Here is a 22,308-nt window from a genome sequence, read left to right on the forward strand (position 1 = left end):
TGTGAACTGCTAGGTAGGCAGGAGCTGGGACTGAACAACGGGAGCTCACGCCATAGCGGGGCCTCGAACTGCCTACCTTCCGATCGGCAAGTCCAAGCAGCAAAGTAGTTTAAACCACAGCACTACCAGCGTCCCCATAAAGTTGTGGCCATTTCTAACCCAGATCGTGGTCTGCTTGAGTTTATGAATCACATCTTACATTTAGCCACTGCACGGGGAGGTGGTGCTGCCACCAGGCCCGCAATAAACAAACTTTGTGGCGAGTTCCCCCACCGTTTTTTCCAGGGGGAAAAAAGCTTAGATCCTTTGGTTTAAAATGTTAAACATATGAGATGCCACTGCATATGAGAAGCCAGAAGTTAGGAATGTAAGAAGAGCTAGTGGCCCATCTAGACCAGCTTCATGTTCTCAAGGTGGGCCACCAATGCCCATGAGAAGCCCGTAAGCATGACCTGAGCCCAAACAGCACTCTTCCCATGTGTGGCTGAAATTCAGAAGCATCCAACCATCACTGAGACCTGTACAGAAAGCGCATGAAAATCCAAGAGGATTCCAACACTATACCAACATCTGCTTGCTGCTTCAACTTCTGTCCCCATAAAAATCAGCCATATAACATTAGACAGCTGTTTTCAGAGACAAACAAAAGTGATGGGTTTCCCCTCCACACACTTTCAGTTCAGCTCCATCTTAATTGTCCACCCCACCCCCCACCACACAATATTTACTTGTATACATGGCATTTTGCAAATTATCATAAAAATACAGATCCCTTCATAAGAAGCTGTTTCGTACGGAGACAGATCATTGTTTTTTTCCAGCTCAAAATTGTCTACTCTGAGTGGCAGTGGCGCTCCAGGCCTTTAGGCAGGCCCTGCCTCCTCGCTGAAGAATGGAAATCCTTGAAGAGTCAACCCTCTGGTTTTTAGTAGAGGACTGGATCACCTTCCTTTTTTTTCTCTTTCAGGACATGTCTGTGGTAAGCAAGCATGATTTTCTTGGGAGGGGGAGGCAAGGCTCCGATTCCTTGTTAGGGTCCGACTCTGGGCTGCAATCTGCACATTTCAGAGTCAGGTGGTCCCTGGTTGCTAAACTCTGGCTTTTGAATCGGTGCCCAAGTCACAGATGGTTAGGATCATGACACAGACTCCCTCGCCCACAGTAGTAACAAAAAGAAATTGAGAAGCGCTCACAAAATATTTCACATCTGAAAGCAATTCACACTGCTACCACAGACATTTGATATTTGACACCAGTGTCAATGTGTGTGTGTGGTGAGGGGTGGGAGAAAGAGCACAATATCGACAAAACCCCTCAACAGTTTTATCCAGTTGTAGGGTAGCATTTTCTTCAGACAATTGAAGCCATGTCAGAGATGTAATTTTACCTGATGGTTGCTTGTATCAGAAACTTTAACATCCAAGGATCCCGTCAGCACGGCATACCAATTTGTTCCAATATCACCTTGGCGAAATACTGTAAGAGAAAGAATGAAAGAAAAGAAAAGAAAAAGAAAAAGAAAAGGACTCAGCTTAAAAAGTATATTCAACCACCATTACTATACGACTGTGCAGGGACTGCATCTGTTTCCGAACAACTGATTCTTAACTTGTATGGTGACTAACCATAGCTGTTGACATACCATATAGTAACTATATGGTTGATGCTGACTAATGTGTGACAACTGCTTTCTAACAAGGGGCAAATCTATATTAATATTACTTCTCTTTCCTTAAAAAACAAACAAACTATGGGTTCTACAGTACTATGGGTGGGGAAAGGGAACCCCTAAAAGAATGTTTAGCACCACCATCAAACTACAACCCTCAGGATTACTTAAAGTTTGACAGTTAAACTGGTTAAAAAAAAGATTTATTTTTTTTAAATGTAGACCCTCCCTTATTGCTTTCTACCGATATCCCATCATAAACAACAAAACGGGGGGGGGGGGGTGCAGGTTAAACCATAAGTGCACAAAGTTTGCACAATGAACCATTTCACCCATTTTGATGTTCAGATCAGAAGTTATACTTTCAAGGAGACAGAACAATTTCCAAAACCTCTATATTTGGGTTAAGTTTGCCTTTTTACTGCCCGTGTTTTCCCATCTCTACTGCTACTTTGGTACCTCCCCTCAACCCCCCACCTTTCTTATTCTTCTTTCTCAAACATGGCTTAGAGCAGGGGTCAGCAAACTTTTTCAGCAGTGGGCTGGTCCACTGTCCCTCAGACCTTGTGGGGGACCAGACTATATTGGGGGGGGGAGGGAGAACAAATTCCTATGCCCCACAAATAACCCAGAGATGCATTTAAAATAAAGGCACACATTCTGCTCCTGTAAAAACACCAGGCAGGCCCCACAAATAACCCAGAGATGCAGTTTAAATAAAAGGGCACATTCTACTCATGTAAAAACATGCTGATTCCCAGACCGTGCGTGGGCTGGATTGAGAAGGCGAATGGGCCGGATCCGGCCCCCGGGCCTTAGTTTGCCTACCCATGGCCTAGAGTGCATCATAAAGCCTACTCTGTAGTGGTGAAGGCAGAGAAGAAATCTCTGGGTCTTTACATTCTTGTTTGTATAGTTACTGGACTTTTGCATTTTGCCCCCACCCTGTCTTTGGAAAGGTTAGAGAATCTTTGGTAACTTGCCAAACTTTTCTTTTCTTTTTTCAGATAGATGCATTCGCAATGGCTCTGACCTTGACTCCACCACTGGTGTTGAGTTAATAGCAGAGGCATTCTCTTCATGTTAATTTTGTGTTTGTTTTGGATGAGCGTCAGTTTCTGACACCCAATAATGTGGGCAGGGTACATGGTTCAGTTCATGCCCGCAACATGTCTGTTCAACCCATGGTTCATCTTGTCTAGACCTGAAGATCCAGGAGACATGCCTGGCCTATTTGCATCATATAATCAATGTTTCCTTGAGACAGAGCACTGGGGGTGGATACAGCTAAAAAGAGACAGTACTCTCTCTTTTTTTAAAAGAGAACCACAGGCTAATCATTTGTTTTTATTCATTCATTTAATTTCTATACAGCTCTTCATCCAAGAATCACAGGGTGATTTAAAATATTAAAATACAAAAATACATAAGACAGTAACAAATGAAAGAACACCCCCACCCCACAAACACACAGTTTAAAAGGTCATCAACTGTTTTATTAGCCAAAGGCCTTGGGGATGAGGAATGTATTTGCCTGGCGCCTAAAGATATGTAATGAAGAGGCCAGGCAAGTCTTCCAGGGGAGAGCATTCCACATATGGGGAGCCACCACAAAAAAGGCCCGTTCTTGTGTTCTAGCCCTCTGGACCTCTCACAGAAACACATGAAGAAGCTACGTACCTGCCCCTTCAGAGGGATTATAACCCTCAAGAGCAGGGACCCTCCCATCTATCGGGTCTAGGGAACCACCCACTAGCAGCGCCTCAGTCTTATCTGGATTGAGCTTCAGTTTGTTAGCTTTTATCCAGTCCATTACTGAGGCAAGACAACAGTCCAGTATACACCTGCCACATCTGCAGACGTACAGGAGCCGTCAGCATATTGCTGACAATGCACGCCAGAACTCTGTTGTGGCCAAGGTGGATGGTGGCTGTGGAACTTCTTCGGTTCTTGCATGATGCAAGTTCAGTTTGGAGCTGTTTAATTTGGCATCCAGTCAGAGATGGCTTTGCTTGTCCCGACTAATTACCTTTACCAGGAGAGATATGGATTGGGGGGAGTAAGAGCTTGCTGGTTCTTCTAGATCTCTTGGCAGCTTTTAGTAACCTTCAGGACACAACTGTGTGGGTTGAGCTTCTCTGCAATTATTCTACTCACTGCAGGATTCTATGACTGGCATAGGCAAACTCAGCCCTCCAGATGTTTTGGGACCACAACTCCCATCATCCCTGACCACCGGTCCTGTTAGCTTAGGGGAGATGGGAGTTGTAGTCCCAAAAAATCTGGAGGGCCGAGTTTGCCTATGCCTGTTCTATGAAGTAGTAACTGGAGCTTGTTGTTGCTTCCTGTGGGAGACCTTTCTGTGGAATTCTACAGAGATCTATTCTGGTTTCCTGGGCTTTCAAAACATTTACATGAAACTGTACAGAGAGGTGATGTCAAATAATGACGCCATGTGATTGACAGGCGGGTGGCCCCAATGTTTCTTAAATTTACCCCATGGAGTCAAAAATTGGTTTTTCATCTCTGCGCTATGCCGATACAATCCCAGAAATAAATACAGCCTCCTTGATTGACTTTTCTTCCCTTGAAGAGGTGCAAAACTCATGCCTCGAGGGTAACAAAGGAAAGAGTACAGATGACCAAAACACCACAATGGGAGAAGAAGTCATGATAGAAGCTGTTTCCATTGAAAAGCATTGTGTCTGGAATGATGGGCAGGGGGGTCTAGAGCAAGAGGCAGATTTAGGGGAGCACAATCAGTTCGTCCGCACTGGGTGCCGAGCCAAGAGGGCACCATAACAATAATGGACAACGGGGGGGGGGGGGGAGACACGCGAAATTTTGGCATTGCACAGGGGACCGCCAAAATTTTAAAGCCCAAAGTCTGCCACTGATGGAGCCGGGTTCTTAGGCCACATCCTGAAAAACTGTCATGTCCCACAAATGTGGAAGAGGATGAAGCCATGGCTTCTCTCACCTTGCTTCTGTTATGGTACTGTTCTCACATTCATCTCCCATCTGCTGTGCAGCAAGTCAAGAATCCTTCTTGCTTCAGCAAACAGGAGAGGGGGAGGCAGGAAAACAGATGTGGGGTGGGTAGGACTGAGTCAGGAGAAACCAGGGGCGCCGACTTATAAAAAATATTGGGGGGGGCCCATACCGGGGTCCTCGCCACAAGATCCTGGCTGCGGGGCGCAATTCGGGAGGGCTCGGCTGGCCGGGCCCAGGCCCGCGGGGCTCCGCCGCGCTCCCCTCCCCCGGCCGGGCGGCCCCTGCAAAGGCTGCGGGTTCCGCTGCACCTCCGTCTCTCTTTCCACTGGTAGCGAGAGCGGGTGGGAGGAGGCCACCCGGGAGCCAGAACCGGGCCTGGATCCTGGCCTTGTTTGGCGCTTCCCCTCGGCCGGCGGCCCAGCCAAACCCGCGGCGGCAGCGAGGCGATGCCCGCGCAGGGGGCGCCCACCCCTCGGCCCCCGCCCGGCGCTGCCGCCCCAGCACCTGCCCGCTCCTCCCAAGGGGCCTCCTCTCCCTCCCGCCTCTTCGCAGCAGTAATATAATTTTCTTAAATTATTGGGGGGCAGAGCCCCCCCAAACAAATTTTTGAGGGGGCTCGGGCCCCCTCAGGCCCCATGGAGTCGGCGCCTATGGGAGAAACTGGTAGCATTATCTTTCAGAGCTGTGTGGCTTGTCTCTCCAGACGGCAACCTAGAAGCCATATGTGACTTTTCTGTCTATGGTGTTTGATGAGCGATAGCTAGTTTACAAGTAGTCATCACTTGATATTTAAGCGGCATTCTAGTAATCTTAGCATTGTAACAGTTTTCTCCCTTCTCCTTCTCCCTCCAGAACCCTGCTCCTGGCCCTTCTGTCACTAAACACCTATTAGGAACCTCCCCTTGTATGCAAAGAACTGCTATACTGTACGATGCTGGCCACTTAAAAGAGATCACTTCAAAGGTCCATCTCAGAAAGGATGGCAATGGAAAGTTTGGGTTCCAGCTCTTCCTGAGCATCTAACGCATGGGTAGGCAAACTAAGGCCCGGGGGCCAGATCCGGCCCAATAGCCTTCTAAATCCGGCCCACAGATGGAATCAGCGTGTTTTTACATGAGTAGAATGTGTGCTTTTATTTAAAATGCATCTCTGGGTTATTTGTGGGGCGTAGGAATTCGTTTATTTTTTCCTCCTTCAAAATATAGTCCGGCCCCTCACAAGGCCTGAGGGACAGTGGAGCGGCCCCCTGCTGGAAAAGTTTGCTGGCCCCTGACCTAACGCAACACAAAGGGGTTGTTAGAGCTGTCAAACTATCCTTTTGACAAGGCATGGTTCCTCTATACCAAGTAAGTAAATAGCAGTGGTGTTAATGCCAGACCTCCAGCCATTCACATTTCCTTATGACAAGGCTATGCCACAGATAGCTGAAGCCTTGGTGATACAATCATGACTCAATAGTTTGACAGTGTCCCTGCTCAGTTTTATTTGTATGTGACAGAAGTATGTACATAATATTCTGCAGGTTTTGCCGTAGTTTATCAATGCTGCTTTTTAAGAAAACCAAGTACAAAGAGGAGGTAACAATATTTGGAAAGTCTCACAAGTATGCACAGATCTAGTACTGATGATGGGGCAAACTGTGTGTCCTCCCTGTGTCATTAGCCTTTATCGCTGTCAAGGCAGCATCTCAGCCAGAGTCTGGAAGTTTATTGTCAAGTGTTACCAGGCCCCTATGCAAAGATTTTGTAGACCAGAGTTTCCCCAAACTTGGGTCTCTGGCTGGTTTTAGACTACAACTCCCATCATCCCTAGCTAGCAAGACCAGTGGTCAGGGATGATGGGAATTGTAGTCCAAAAACAGCTGGAGACCCAAGTTTGCTGTAGACTATTCTACAATAGTCTAACCACTGCTACAAAGAATGTTCTATGCGACCAACATTCTAATAATTCAAAGACTTGTGATTTCTGGTTACTGCTAAGAGATTTTCTTATCCACAGAAAGAGAGAAAAAACATCTTACATGTAATTCCCTTTTCCAGATTTTCGTAATAGCCACAGAGACATATTTGCTGCAGAAGATTTGGATGAAACTTCTCAAAAGCTTTCACTTCTTTCAGTCGGGTGAATATAATATCCACATCTTCACCAGAGCGCTCCAAAGGCCTGCAAGGACAGAAATGAAATGTTTGCCTGTCTATCAAATAATGGGTTTTTTTCTTTATAGCTTACCTTTTCCCAAAGGCTATGGATGATTAATACACACACGCGCACACACACACCCTCAACCCTTCAGCAACAAATACCAACCTATCCTAGGCTATAAGTGTCAGTACAGAAAGGAGATGATATATCTTCAACTAGGAACTTCAGGAAAGTGCTCCGAGTTTGATGAGCCGCACAGAATTCTGAAATGCTTAAGTAGCTACTGAAAATATTTTTCGAGAGGCTCCTGACTATCAGCGCTTTGCAGCAAGGATTCAAGCAAACAGTTAAATTTAGGTTTGCACAGTGGATTAAAGCACTCTGCCGCCCTAGCACAACAAACTCAATTCTTAAAAAGAAACTGAGATTTTTATGGTTAGGAAGGTGATGGGAAAATGCATTGAAAAGTAATGAACAAATAATGAATGGGACAAACAAATCAGGATGGATGGAGGATGAATACTTATTGTCTTACAACCTTTCCACAAATGAATCAGAATAAATATTAAATAAAGACTATGTGCAATGGAACCATCATGTAAGCTTTGTGCAAACAGGTCAGGATGAATGCTTAATAAACAGGTAATCTAGAAGAACCCAAAGAGTACAGCTGATGCATTACTCCAACCTGCAAACATTGAAAAATGAAAGCCTCCATTTACTGGCCTGGTTCACAAATCACAGCAAAATCAAACTTTGGTTTACTAGGATCACTCAACCATTCTGGCTCCCAGGGAGGAGCTCACATCCGTTTCTCCCCTGTCCTTCTAGCAAAGCATGGTATGGCACCTAAACAAAGATTAATTTAGCATATCACCTGAATCCAGGATCGTGGTTAAACTCCCTCCCCTTTAAGCACAATCTGTTGCCATTGAAGATCATAGTTAAGGAAGAGTGGCTTTCACCCCGATCCCCAGTTTGGATGATAAGCCAAACCTTCCCAGGCAGCTCCTGGGGCTGGTATTATAAGGCTTTACATCAGCGCCAAGTGCATGGGAAGCTGTTTCCAAATGTTACAGCTTTCACTGAGAGCACTTGTGGATGTCTTGTGTCCTCACTTGTCTAGGAAACAGCAGCAATTGACCCATCCCCAGAGCATTTTCATCAGCAAGGATTCTGAAATATACTCGGAGTCGAGAGTGGATTTCATGCTCTTTTTTCAGCTCATAGTGGTGAGGAGAAATGGAAGTTCCCCCAGAATGTCTGCTTTATATACATTATTTACATAATGGGCCCCACGTGATTGGCTAATTCCGGGATTCTCCTGTAGGCCAATCAGGTTGCGGATTCACTTCCATCTGGAGCTGGATTGGGTGGCTCCTGTGGACCAGTAAGACTGCTGCATTCTGAATCCTATTGTTCTAGGACCAATCAGACTGCTGCATTCTGAATCCTATTGTTCTAGGACCAATCAGACTGCTGCATTTTGGATCCTATTCAACTCAGTACATAACAGATTCCAAAAGGAGGAAGGATTTGAATTACTTGCCACATGTTGCTTCTCGTTCAGCAAAGATGCATGAAGTAATAAACAATGGGGCATGTACTTGGGACAGTGCTCACATTTTATTATGGCAGGGAGAAAGCCATTCTTAATGGAATCTACACCCCCCCTCCCACCCTCCCTGTTTTTGCCAATTTACTCCCCTCCCCACAATAGCTTTCCATAAACAATAGCTAAGGAAACCTTCACAAAATATGAAGAGTCTTTGGGATTATGTGCCAAAGTCTCACAGAAAGGGCCTACAAGTATAGCACGTGTACAAGTATAGCACGTGTCAACGAACACACTAAAATCAGTGCCGTTTTTATTTTTTTAATCTGCTAATCATTCCTGTCGGAACCGTGGGATGGAAAGCAGATGGACAAGCCCCAGCTGGAGCATCCCCCTTCTCAGCCTTGCCACTGCGGAGATCCATCAGTCATCCTCCTCCGACATGCGTCTGCGACTCATGCTGGCATGCATGAGCACACGTTACTCTGCAGAGTAAGCACACAACAGATTTGGCTCGAGGCATGGATACTAGGCTACGTTTATTGTACATAAATCAGGACAAAGAAAACATGGCTTCTCTCCTTGTCGTTCTTCTCGGAGAGAGACAACACAAAAGCAATACAGAGCGGATGTTCCGCTCACAAGACTCCAACAATCTGTGCTGGAATGTAAACAGACATGTGACATGTAACACTCCCACACATCTGCAGTGCAGGAGGAACGGAATTCCCAACAATTCCTTCTCATCTTGAAACCCCAAGGGGATGAGCCCTGCAGCCTTGTTGTCGTTTAGTCGTGTCCGACTCTTTGTGACCCCATGGACCAGAGCACGCCAGGCACTCCTGTCTTCCACTGCCTCCTGCAGTTTGGTCAAACTCATGCTGGTAGCTTCGAGAACACTGTCCAACCATCTCGTCCTCTGCCGTCCCCTTCTCCTTGTGCCCTCTATCTTTCCCAACATCAGGGTCTTTTCCAGGGAGTCTTCTCTTCTCATGAGGTGGCCAAAGTATTGGAGCCTCAGCTTCAGGAACTGTCCTTCCAGTGAGCACTAAGGGCTGATTTCCTTCAGAATGTATAGGTTTGATCTTCTTGCAGTCCATGGGACTCTCAAGAGGCTCCTCCAGCACCATAATTCAAAAGCATCAATTCTTTGGCGATCAGCCTTCTTTATGGTCCAGCTCTCACTTCCATACATCACTACTGGGAAAGCCATAGCTTTAACTATATGGACCTTTGTTGGCAAGGTGATGTCTCTGCAGCCTTGGATGTGCCCAAATAATCGTGCTTCTTTGATCAGGGAAGGAGCTTCAAAATGATGATGTTTGGAAGAGTCTTCCCTCTGCTACCATTTCATAAACATTTCTCTCTACCTCCAGCACCCTCCCGGAGAATTAGGCCAGGGAGACCGAAACGCTGCCTCGAGAAAAGAGCCGGGTTCTGTGATCTGTACAGAATATGCAAGCATGTTTGCTTTGTTTACTTGTATAAGCGCTTCTGCTGGTGGGGAACGGCGTACAGACTCTGCAGTGCGCCAGAAGCTTGTTCTCTTAACAAACGGCAACGCTACTCATTCTCACTTTGGTTTCTGAGGCTATGCATAAGTACATAGGAAGCTGCCTTATACCATTGACTACCAGCAGTTCCCCAGCATTTCAGTGAAGAGTCGGCCGCAGCCCAGTTTGCATAGGCAACAGATATCCAAGTCCTTCTTCATGCCAAGCAGGTGTTCTATTGCTGAGTTACAGCCCTTGCCTCTGGCGGCATCCCTGATATCTCAAGGACCTCCAGCTCTCACATGAACCTGACTTGACAATTAAGGTCATATCCAGATGTCCCCAACCTCAGAGGTTAGGCATGTGACAATCATCAATAAGGCCCTTTCCAGAGTACTGCCAGGCTGTGGAATTCCCGCTCTAGAAATGTTAATCTGACACCAAACCTTTTTCTGTTTTAAGACTCTCTCTCTCTCTCTCTCTCTCTCTCTCTCTGTGTGTGTGTGTGTGTGTGTGTGTGTATTTGTCCATGCTCTTAATAGGGAAGCTAAGGTGCAGCAGAAGGGGAAAAACAACAAATGAGGTGGGAAGTCGACAAAAATAAGCACGATGTAATCGTGTTTTGACTGTGTATGCTAGAAATGCTGAAATGTACCGTATTTTTCGCTCTATAAGACACACCAGACCATAAGACGCACCTAGTTTTTGGAGGAGGAGAGCAAGAAAAAAATATTCTGAATCCCAGAAGCCAGAACAGCAAGAGGGATTGCTGCGCAGCGATCCCTCTTGCTGTTCTGGTGTCTGGGATAGCCGCGCGAAGCCTCATCAGGGCTGGGGGAACATTCTTCCCACTGCCCTGAAAAGGCTTTGCGTTGCTATCCCAAAAGCCAGAACAGCAAGAGGGATCGCTGTGCAGCCTGCATTTGCTCCATAAGACACACATATATTTCCCCTTACTTTTTAGGAGGGAAAAAGTGCATCTTATAGAGCGAAAAATACGGTAATAAAATATAATTGATGCCTTTTTAAAAAAGCCCCAGGGATGCTGATTTTATCTGATGTTGATTTTTTGCCTATTCAGGTGTTAATCTATGTATTCTTTATTGCTGAAAGCTGCCTATTGTGTATGTGTGTGTAAAATTAAAAGGTGGGGTCTTAAATAAATAAAATACCTACAAGCCTATCTTTCCAGATAGATTCTGGGTGGTTCTGTATGGATGGGTGAAGGTTCTTTGGCTACTGAATTCTGGCTCTGATAAGAAATTTTGCTCTTGATCAGTTGTAGCAGCAAGGCAACTGCATGGCCCCAGAAGCAATCTGCAATGTGTACCTGTGCGGGCTGCTCTAGTTGAAAAAGAACTCAATGCACATGAAAGAGACTGTATGAGATGAACTCTAAGATCCACCACAGATTCTTTAAGAGTCTGCCTGAACCAATGAAACTCTTTTTGCCTGACTGTTTTTGAACTGCCAATGGTTTGTCCAAGTTTTCAGACGAACAGCTGGAAGTTGTAATGGCAATTATTTAACTGCTAATTAAACAATAAACGGTCGGTTGATTATTTCTTTGCAGACCAGAAATTCAGGCTTCATCACTGTTTGTCTGCACAAGTTTTGTGCAGTGCCATCATCAAGCAATCAATGGTGGCAATCTGTTTATAGTATATGAACAGTGCCCCAACTGCAAGCTGCCTTAATAGGAGCAAGCATTAGTGCACCATGAAAAATTAGATTTATTGTATTTCTGAAATGTGGTCAGAACACCTGCAGCAGTGTGTCAGTGCTGACACAGGTGGAAAGGCAGGGAGTCCACTCGTTTCGGATGACAACTCCCATCATCGCTAGCTAGCAAGACCAGTGGTCAGGGATGATGGAAACTCTAGTCCAAAAACACCTGGAGACCACTGATTTAGACTCTCTTACAAACTCAAATGTGAAATCAAATTAAAATCCAGAGATTCCAAACAAAAAGAGCAAATTAAGAGTCCAGTGGTGCTTAAAATACTTGTGGGCATAAGCTTTTGTGGGACAGGAAAGCACTTAGCTACAAATCTAGTGATTACTACTCTGCTGAAACCTCATAAACCTTAAAAAAAAATTCTTGCAGGCTGAAAATCTCAAGAGAAAATTGATTTATGGTCAAGCTGTTTTTATAAATGGTGTCAGAAGTCAGCTTGTGGGCTTAAATAAACCCCTGTAATTGGAATAATTTAAAACAAACTTACTGAGCCTAATTGAACCAGCAACAAATTAAATACTTGTAAGCATGCTTTTATACTTTATTACACCTACTTAACCTTTTGACTGAAATCAAAGGGACTTCAAGTATTTCAGTCTGATCAGAGTAGGCCCCAGATTAGTAACTACACGATCTTCAGCCCCATTCATAAATTTTAGATCAGCATCTGCTAAATGTTTTGTTGGGTTTCCCTAGGGGTTTTGCAATGGGAAGCTCAGAATTTTATTCTGCAAAGGGTACACAATTCTGCTCACCAGACCTTTCATGGCAAGTATTCCTCCATCGCCCGCTGGTAACCATGACAAAAAAAACCTCCAGACTTCCTTCACAACGTGGGAACTGAGGAAGGGGGCATTAGGATTGGGTGTGCTTATGGCACTCTGAGCATTTTGGACGCCTTGCGCATCAACAGGGATAGTGTCCGTCTTTGAGGTGTGTAATGGTTATAGGGGTTGCTCGTGCGTAAGTTGCCGCCACTCCTGGCTAGGTTACCTGGCTGAACCCTTTCTGTCTGGACAGCCCTTCACTTCGTGGCTGTTTCAATCGCTGGCAGAATCCGTCAGTGGGCGTTTCTTGAACCTCTTCCAGCAAAGAAGTTCTTTGACGCCAAGTCTCCTCCTACTCTCCCTGCGCGGAAGTCTTCTGCGCAGGGAGGGTGTGGGCAGCGGAGTACTCGTGCTCTCCCCACTGGTCTCCGGGGAAGAGTCCTGGAGCCTTCTCTCCGATTCCCCCATCTGCCCCCCTTCACCCCTGGTGTTACGCTGATTTCCTTCCCCAGCAGATGGGCTGCGTCTCTCCCTGCTGGGCCCCTCTCCAGCATTGCTCTGGAGCCTTGCCTCCGCCTCTGGCTCCGATGGCAGTTCCCTGACAAGGTGCAAGCCAGAAAAGGAAAGCTGCCATTCATTTTGGCACTAGAATGCTGAGCCACTCAAGAGTGCCTCTGTAGCTGAGCATAAAAATTCAGTTCCAGACAGGAATGCTAAGCCTTGCCGTTTTGGCTAAGATGCTCAGAGAGTCCCGGAAGCTCAGTGCTGCAATAACGCAAAGGCTTCCCTCTGAGGCTGCTGCAGGCAAGTGGGGGAAGAGAGCCTCACAGTTGTGCTAGGCTGCTGAGTCTCTCTGAACACTTCCAAGCCCCAGCACAACTATGGCTTTTTCTTGCTACATGCTCAGAATACTGCACTAACGTCTAACTCTGGATCTCTCCTCCTCTCCACCATTTTTAAACGCACCAGTCATGGCTCAAGGGCTTCCTACAAAGCCACTGTCCACCTCTGGTCATCCTGTTACCTTGCCTCTTCAGACTATCGTTTGCCATTTGTTGTTTTACAAATAATTTGTAAGGATTCACAAAGTCCTGAACAACTTGGGGCCAGGATACCTCAGGGATTGGCTGAACCCAAGTTCTTCAGAATGTCGCTGGTGTTAGAATTCCTGCTCCATGATTGCAGTCATGGGATTGTTGTCTATCACATGACTCTATGTGTTTTGACTCCACAGAGTGGGAAGTGACGAAGACGGGATGTTTGTGTTACTGTGTTCCGCAAAGTGGGACTATTGTCCTTTGTTCTTTTTCTCTTTGCTGTCTGATGCTAGACAGAGAGGGAGCCATGTTGCAGTGCTCCGTGTGCTTATATGTAAATAAAGTAGATTAGCCAAAATGCAGAGTTGCTGAGGTCTGTCACGCGAAATACACAAACTCTGCGGATCCCTAAGTGTGCCGGTGTCGGTTGGCATCAGTTGCTGTGATGTTTGAGCTGAAGAAAGCTTATGAAGTTCTCAAATGAAAGACCAGGAGGGAGAGAACATGCCAGTCGGGCATGTGTCTCTGCCAAAGTCCTACTCGAGTGTAGGCTGAACTCCTGACAGTTGGTCATCCCCCCCCCCCCCAGTTGATGAGGCTCATCTACAACAATAAGAAACCGAGTCTTTAGCATCATCAGTCTAGTCTCATGGAATACTTTGCCAATAAAGATTCAGTAGGTGCCTTCTATGCCAACTTTTTAATGCCTACTAAAAACTTTTCTATTCCACCAAGGCCTATGCAGGCAATTAAGTGAGCATCACCCACAATAGTCTTATCAATATTTGTTTTTAATTTATTTTTTTGCTGTGGCCTTGTTTTAAACATTTTTTAATGTTATTGTCTGGCTTTATGTTTCTATATTGTTGCAAACATGCTGTGATATATTTTCATAATACTGTGGTATATCAGTATTTTTTATAAATAAATAAATAGGTAAGTAAGTAAGTAATCTTCATTGGGATTAGTCAGGATTTTTTGTGGATCGGGGAAGCATCAGCCTGCATCCTTTTTAAAATAATTAATGATGATGATGATCTTTCTTTTTTCTTAAGTGAAATATTAGGACAATGAAAAGACTTTATTACTACTAAGCAACATACCAAGAGTTAAGACAAAGCAACCAATGGCCATGTTCTCTATTGGAAGATCTGCTAACCATTTGTCTAACCATTTTTAATTTGAAAAGCAAAACTCCCAAATCTAACCTGCAAGGCAGGAGGAGTGTGATTGGCGCACCCAGTTGCAAATACAACGAATGTGTGTCAGGTTTTCATTAAATCTGTATCAAGTTCAATTAAATCTGCTTAATTAAGACTTGGTGCAACCTGGTTTGATCCGCTCTTACTTATTATCAAGCAAATAGGTAAAGGTAAAGGACCCCTGGATGGTTAAGTCCAGTCAAAGGTGACTATGGGATTGGGGCACTCATCTCGCTCTCAGGCCGAGGGAGCCGGTGTTTGTCCATAGACAGCTTTCCGGGTCATGTGGCCAGCATGACTAAACCGCTCATGGCGCAATGGAACACCATGACGGAAACCAGAGCGCATGGAAACACCGTTTACCTTGCCACCACAGTGGTACCTATTTATCTATTCGCACTGGCATGCTTTTAAACTGCTAGGTGGGCAGGAGCTGGGACAGAGCAACGGGAGCGCACTCCATCGCAGGGATTCGAACTGCCAACCTTCTGATTGGCAAGTCCTAGAGGCTCAGTGGTTTAGACCACAGCACCACCCATATCCCTACACCAGACAAATAATCATAATCAGGCTAATAATACAGATTGGCAACAATCCTGTCCAGCATTACCATTCCTCAAGTCTTGGAGTTGTCAGCATGTTGCCAATCGTTGCAACGGCATCCTTGAGGACTTCTCCTAGCACTTGCAAAACCTTTGAAGCTTCCCCACAAACACACACATTTGTTGCTCTGGCTACCTTTTTCCTCCTTGAAAAGCACATAGAGCCTGCACATAATCACATGCATTTTGCATGCACCATCTGTTTGTTTTAGCGTTAATGCTGTACTTATATATTCGTTTTCAAAAGGTACACTCAAACAAAGGTCACACCGCAAAGGACTAGCTCAGTTCACTGTGTCCTCAAAGCAACCCTCAATCTTTAAATAATTCATGAAAAGCCAAGCAAGGATCATAACATCCTTGACACACCAGGACAGTGGCATTACATGGTTTCTTCTGTGATCAACTCCTGCAGGCAAGCACAAGAGATGGCAAAGGCACGGCAGGTTCTGAAAACTGCAAAGAGAGCTTAAGAATTAATATATACTTCATTGTATGGAACTGTATTCCTTGGGCTAACTGGTGTGATCTTTGAGCATCATCATTCATTTGGAACATGCATCATCTTAAATTCTATAAAACAAAGATGTAAATGTGGCCATTCTTTTTTAGACCACAGCAAGAAGTCTGGAAGACTTACTTTGCAATGAGGGGATGCTGTGCTCTTAACTTTGATCTTCTAAGCATTGAGTAAGAGTACTGAGACACAAGAGTTCTACTTTTGGACACAAAGTTCCTAGCTTAGTAAACCATAGCCTAGCAAGCTGGGAATACATGTTGGGCTCACATATATCCAGTCTTCAACTCTGATTTAAAGAGATTTCAATTCTGGTCTCTTAGGGTCATGGCTCCCAGGATCAGACCCTGCCTTCTTCAAGGGATGGGGGAATCAGCCTCAGGTATACATAACCAACCAGAGGGTCTTGCACAACAAGAGTTGCAATGCCTTAGATGCGGTGCTGCCCTCAAATACGACTGCTGAAGAATTCAGCTACAACAAATCTGTTGTGGGGAAATGGAGCCATATTACACATTGAAGAGTTACACTGACTGCTTATTCATTTCCAGGCCCAATTTGTCCTGGTGCTTTATAGCCCTAAACAACTTAGGGTCCAAATACAGTGGTACCTCGCAAGACGAAATTAATTCGTTCTGCGAGTTTCTTCGTCTTGCGGATTTTTCGTCTTGCGAAGCACGGATGCACCCTGGTATTAACGGTTTTAAGAAAAAGGAAACAAACTCGCAAGACATTTCGTCTTGCGAAGCAAGCCCATAGGTAAAATTGTCTTGCGAAGCAACTCAAAAAATGAAAAACTCTTTTGTCTTGCAATTTTTTCGTCTTCCAAGGCATTCGTCTTGCGAGGTACCACTGTATCTGAACAGCTTTAGTTTCACCCCATTTGGATGACAGTAACATGCGCCACATGGGGCTACCTTTAGAAAGTGTTGGGCAAATTCAGGAGGTCCAAGATCCTGCAGTCAGATTGTTGACCAGAGCCAGTTACAAGAGGAACACAAACTCCTTGTTGTAACTGCTCCACTTGTCAGTTTCCAGGCTCAATTCAAAGTGCTGGTTATGAGCTACAAAGCCCAACATGGCTTGGGTCCAGGGTATCCAAGCCTGCCCTGGTTTTGAGATCTTCTGAGGCGGATTTTATTTATTTCAATTGGGATGCAGTAGCCCATCAGTTTTGCTCACTGTGCCACCATTTTGAATATGGCTTTGACAGGCATACCTCAAGGTTCTAGTAAATTACGAAGCAGTTCCTACAAGACAGACATTTGCCCACCACTCTGGAGACAAGACAGTTTACAACCTAGCAGCCTCCCTCTTTGAGACATGAAGGGCTGGGTGGAAAGGTACCCATTCTTTTGGTACCAAACCGGGCTAAATTAGGTGTGGCTATAAGCAAGTCACTGTCAGCAAAAAATAACAGCTGTGCTGTTTAGCCTGGAAAGCAATTTCTTTGATAAGCTGCCTTTCTTCAACAGCGCTCATGCAGAACTCCCAAGGAGGTCTTCATCAGACTCATACCAGCTTAGCTTCTGTGAGGTTGCTATTATCATAGGCCTTCTTCACACCACAACCTTGTCTCACATTATTTCTCCCTCTCTGGTATTTTCAGATCTGTACAGTATGAGGCACGACTCTGTAGGCTGCAATCCCATATGCTGCACAGGGCCTTAACTCTTAATGCCACACACACTTACCTGGGAGTAAGCCCCACTGAAGGCTGCATAAACACCATGCGCTGAAAGAAGCTATGTGCTCTAAATGTGCTTTGAAGGCTGCATACACACAATACACTCAAAGCACATTTAGCACATGGCTTCTTTCAAAGAATACTGGGAACTGCAGTTTATTCCCTCAAAGAGCCAATTCCCAGCATCTTTAAAAACTATACTTCCCAGGATACTTTAGGGGAAGCAAAGGCTTGGTGTGCATGCAGCCATACTCAGTGAAAGCCATACTCCCAAATAAATATGCACCATTTACCTGAAAAACGCTCAACAATAAATTTAGGGAAACAGCTGAAGAGCTATAACCTACTGAAATCAATTTTATAATCAGTATGATCAGCTAAGGTCATGAATGGTGCACACTGCAAGATGCCTATCATGTGATTGCCGGTGATAGTATGAGATCACACTAGTCCTTTTTTTGCCATATCCAATCCCCAAGAATAATTCAGGTGCATTAAGGAAAAATGTTGCTTTACTACTCTCTTTTCACCCATCAATCAGCGTTAATGAACAGTGACTAACAACGTGTTGTTTATTGCCAAACCTACAATCAGATCCAATGTGAAATTACCCTACCTGCCAGAATCCGGGAACAATCACATTTGCAGTCCATGGTGATGAAGAAATCATTTAAGACATTTTAAGGTGGGGAAGAGAATGAAGTGATGAGAGTCATTCTGTCACCAACTTGGCTCTTACTGACATGAGGTAGAGAGATCTTTCACTTTCATGTGAAGGAGAAAGGATAAATCTCCAGGAATGTAGTCAGGTAAGAGGAGATGTTAACTCGCGGGATTTTTTAAAATGGGAATTCAAATCCCGAGAGAAAATGGAAGTGACAAGGGGAGATTGGTACCTGGGGTTACATACGCTTCAGGTTACAGACTCCGCTAACCCAGAAATAGTACCTCGGGTTAAGAACTTTGCTTCAGGATGAGAACAGAAATCGTGCGCCGGCGGCACGGTGGCAGCGGGAGGCCCCATTAGCTAAAGTGGTGCTTCAGGTTAAGAACAGTTTCAGGTTAAGAATGGACCTCTGGAACGAATTAAGTACTTAACCCGAGGTACCACTGTACTTGTATTGGTGGGCGCAGTAATAAAGGTATTCTCATCTGCACTGTGGGCTTTAAGCCAGTGGTTCAAGAACTCCCACCCACCACCACCACGGACCACTTACAAATTGCTGCAGATTTTTACACCTGTTGTAGTAATTGTAATGTGCAGTGCCAGATCCAGTCCTTTCAACGCTGTCTTTTTATTCCTTTCATTTCTTACAGGCTTCATTTTATTGTATAACATGCATTTGTCAAAAAATAGCGTAAGGAATAAAAGCAGCGAAAAATATACAATTACAAATCAATATATTTAATACGATGGATGTGCCATCTCTTGACTTCAGCCACAAATTCACAGACACGCTGAACTACCTGAATGAAGCAGCGGCCCATGGGCCAGTGTTTGGGAACCCCCTGCTCTAAGCCAGAGGGCCAGTCATCTGGAACAAGTGACCTTGCCATGTCTGCTTGAAAACCGAGAATGGTTGCAGGTGGGCCTTGGAGACAAGACTCTCCTGCATAACTCCTCACACCACACCAATATGCCAATTCCACCTCACTAACCACAGTTGTTGTGGATTGCGATGGGGTGGTGAAATCCACCGGGGTGAGCAATAGGATCCATGTTGTGAGCAGCTACATGCATGCAGCTTGGTGCGTGGTCTTCAAGCATCTGAGATGCCAAGTGGCCTCCTTGTTTGACTGAATCATTTTTTGGAATATACCACAAAGGGTATGTGTATATAGTATACCAGTATAACGCACTACACAGATACACCAGGAGCCCAAGTTCATACAGAACCATCTCATTTCAGGGACCAAAAGGCCAGCTAAGTCCGTCTCGCCACTGCAGGTACGTCTTCGCTTTCCTACGAAATCAAGCCACACAATAAAATCAAGCCACACCAACACATTAAGAATATGGAGTCAGAATGTACATGAATATCACCTTTTTAGGGCTTCCCAAGGACAGCATCCCCCCCCCAACCCACTGGGTCAATCTGCCTGAAACCCCAGAGTGTCTCTCTGCCAGTCAGATTAGACATCCCAGGACAATCTGACCAGGCATAATGCAATGGCCTATGTCTTCACTGTGTCTCCCTCTGTCTTATACACTCGTACCATCCCACAACTGAAACATGATTCTGGAAAAGTTAGCGCATACAGTGGGACCTCAGGTTAAGTACTTAATTCGTTACGGAGGTCCGTTCTTAACCTGAAACTGTTCTTAACTCGAAGCACCACTTTAGTTAATGGGGCCTCCTGCTGCCGCCGCACCGCTGGAGCACGATTTCTGTTCTCATCCTGAAGCAAAGTTCTTAACCCGAGGTACTATTTCTGGGTTAGCGGAGTCTGTAACCTGAAGCGTATGTAACCCGAGGTACCACTGTATATATATATACAGTATATATATAGAGAGAGAGCGCATCTTCTGCAGTGTAACACACACACACACACATATATGTTAAGATGCAGAAGATGCTAAATAAATAATAACAATAACAATAATATAGATGGACACAGTGATCATATCTTCCACCAAGTTGCCTTCTGGGAAACCACCCCACCCACCCAAAGTCTTGTGACCCATCTCCAAGGTAGGTGCTTATGCACAGATGGATTATTGATCTCCCCGTTTCTCCCTTGCCAGCAGTGCCTAAATGCACAGGCCTTGCAGCAAGAGCCCTCGCAGGAGCCAGCAGCAGCGGGAGGCCGGGAAAGACACGAGGCGGACCCAGAAGCTCCTATGGGGTGCTTGGGTTGGGGGGGAACAACCCTTTCCTTTCCTATTCCTCGGGCACGTGCATTATCTCCCAGGCGAAACGCGTGGCCCCTCGGGGCTTGTTCTCACCTCTCCACAGACACACGATAATACACCCGTGTGGAGAAAGCGCTGCCCCCCGCTTACAAACACGGGGGTCCCCTGCAAACCCACTACCCCGCCCTCCTCCCGCGCAGGGATTTCGATATTCCCACCCAGCTGGGTTGAATGTATTCCTATATAGGCCACGACTGTAACGAAGGGATAAGAGGAGGAGAGGGGGACGACACCCAGTCAGGAGGGCGCACCCCATTCCCTCACCCCCACCCCAAAACAAAGGCGCCGGTGGTACCTTTTATCCAGGCAAGCGATCCACTCGGTGGAGGAGGAAGAATGGGAAGTGTGAGCAGCGACCATCTTTTCCCAGGGCACCGACCCAGGCGGCTACTGATGCTGCCGCCGCCGCCGCGGTGGGTGGCTCCTCGGCTCGGCTCCCTTCCTCCCCGCTGCCTGCTGCTCCTTGGCGCTGCCTCGCCGGCACCTTCCGCGCCTGCCTCCCTGCCCGCAGCCTGGAGGGGCTCCCGCCTGCAGCCGCCTCCCCGCGTCGCCCCGTCGCTGCGCAGTCGGCAAGCAGCGCCACCTGCCTCGTCCGTCTCTGTCACCTAGGCGCCCGCCTTCTCCCCCCTTCCCTGGGCTGGTGCGGCGGGTCTGTTCTGCGAGCGCTGCAGTCTCCCTTTGGACACAATGGGCTAAATATAAACCCCTGAAGTCAGCCTCGGCAATGAAGGAGAAGAAGAGGGGCCTCGGCTCTACGCTGCTTGGCGCAGAGGCTGGCGACGCTTGGGAGGGAGGAGGAGGAGGAAGAGGGGCGCCTCACCTATCTTAACCCACCAGGCCTGGCCTTCCTCTCCTGGCGCCCTGAGCTGTAATGATAATATCACTGCGGCTGGAGACAAGGCCGCTGCCACCTGCCTCTAGAGAAATAAAAGAGAATGGAAGCTCTTGGTGCTCCTGAGGAAAATCACCCCATTTCTCTCCCTACCGCCATGCCAAAAAACACAAACTCTCTAGGACTCCAAAGTGCCACACTCTGGTGGTCCCCTTGGCTTGCAGGGGATGTAAGCCGCTCGCCAGTGTTATTTTTCTAGAAAAAGAGGTGCTGAAACTCTTCATGAATGCCTCCCGTTTTCTCATCTTCTTTGGCGATCCCTTGAAGCTGAGTAAGATTGTCTTCCATGAACACGATCTTAACAGCGAGTCCATAACTGTGGAGGCCAATTCTGGACTCCCACGTCCTGCCACAGTGGAGACATTGGTTTCCAGGCAAGAGTTGATCACGGTGAGGAGTTGCCAAACATGCCTTCCTCCTAGCACATTTCTCCCTTTCATCCTGAGTTCAAGCATCTTCAGAGCTCACGACATCTTTGGTAAAGGCCGTTCTCCAATTGGAGCACTCGCAGACCAGTTTTTCCCAGTTCTCTGTGTTTATACTACATTTTAAAAGATTTGCCTTGAGAGTGTCTTTAAACCTCCTTTGTTGACCACCAACATTACGCTTTCTATTTTTAAGTTCGGAATAGAGCAGCTTTGGAAGACGATAACCGGGCATCCACACAACATGACCATTCCAACGAAACTGATGTTGAAGAATCATTGCTTCTCTTATAATGGCAATGGCGCCCACCTGAGAGGTGCCAGAACTGGGTTCTAGTGAGTTCCGGCTGAAGAAAAACCCTGCCTCTCACAATATAAACCATGTCCAAACAAACCAAGCATCCATTTAAGACATATCATGATTCCAATGCTATGGCCACAAACAGTCCAAGGTTTCTCTCACAAGGTACAACACAGCAAGCGGGAACTAACCAGATCCCTGGGATGCTTCCAATAACAGGAAGACTTGGGAAAGAGGCCTTATATATACTCTAGCCTTCTCAGCTGCAGCCTAACCACAGCTGCTGGCAGTGAAGGAGTATCAGTAATTGCTTATACACCTGTAAACCCCCTACTCATAGGTAGCATACTGACTCTGGGGTCCCTAGATACTT

The 22,308-nt window shown here is 46.1% G+C and overlaps 1 protein-coding gene across 3 annotated transcripts in view; it reads right to left on the bottom strand.

Annotated features, from left to right (window-relative positions):
- The window catches only part of RAPGEF4 (Rap guanine nucleotide exchange factor 4), a 168,627-nt gene extending 147,522 nt beyond the window's left edge, over nucleotides 1-21,105 (bottom strand). The window contains exons 1-3 of one of the 3 annotated variants that reach the window (XM_083706177.1): nucleotides 20,613-21,105; nucleotides 6,684-6,826; nucleotides 1,388-1,476 (exon numbers count right to left, since the gene is read on the bottom strand). In XM_083706177.1, coding sequence (XP_083562303.1) covers nucleotides 1,388-1,476; nucleotides 6,684-6,826; nucleotides 20,613-20,677 — 297 coding nt within the window. In that variant the 5' untranslated portion in view covers nucleotides 20,678-21,105. Of the gene's footprint in view, nucleotides 1-1,387; nucleotides 1,477-2,657; nucleotides 2,908-6,683; nucleotides 6,827-20,612 lie in introns of those variants that run through there. The other 2 variants (XM_083706179.1, XM_083706178.1) reach the window with 2 other exon arrangements.
- Nucleotides 21,106-22,308: the final 1,203 nt, after the last annotated feature.

The sequence above is a fragment of the Podarcis gaigeae genome (genome assembly GCF_964106915.1).
Source record: "Podarcis gaigeae genome assembly, chromosome: 1".
In the NCBI taxonomy this organism is placed as follows: Eukaryota; Metazoa; Chordata; class Lepidosauria; order Squamata; family Lacertidae; genus Podarcis; species Podarcis gaigeae.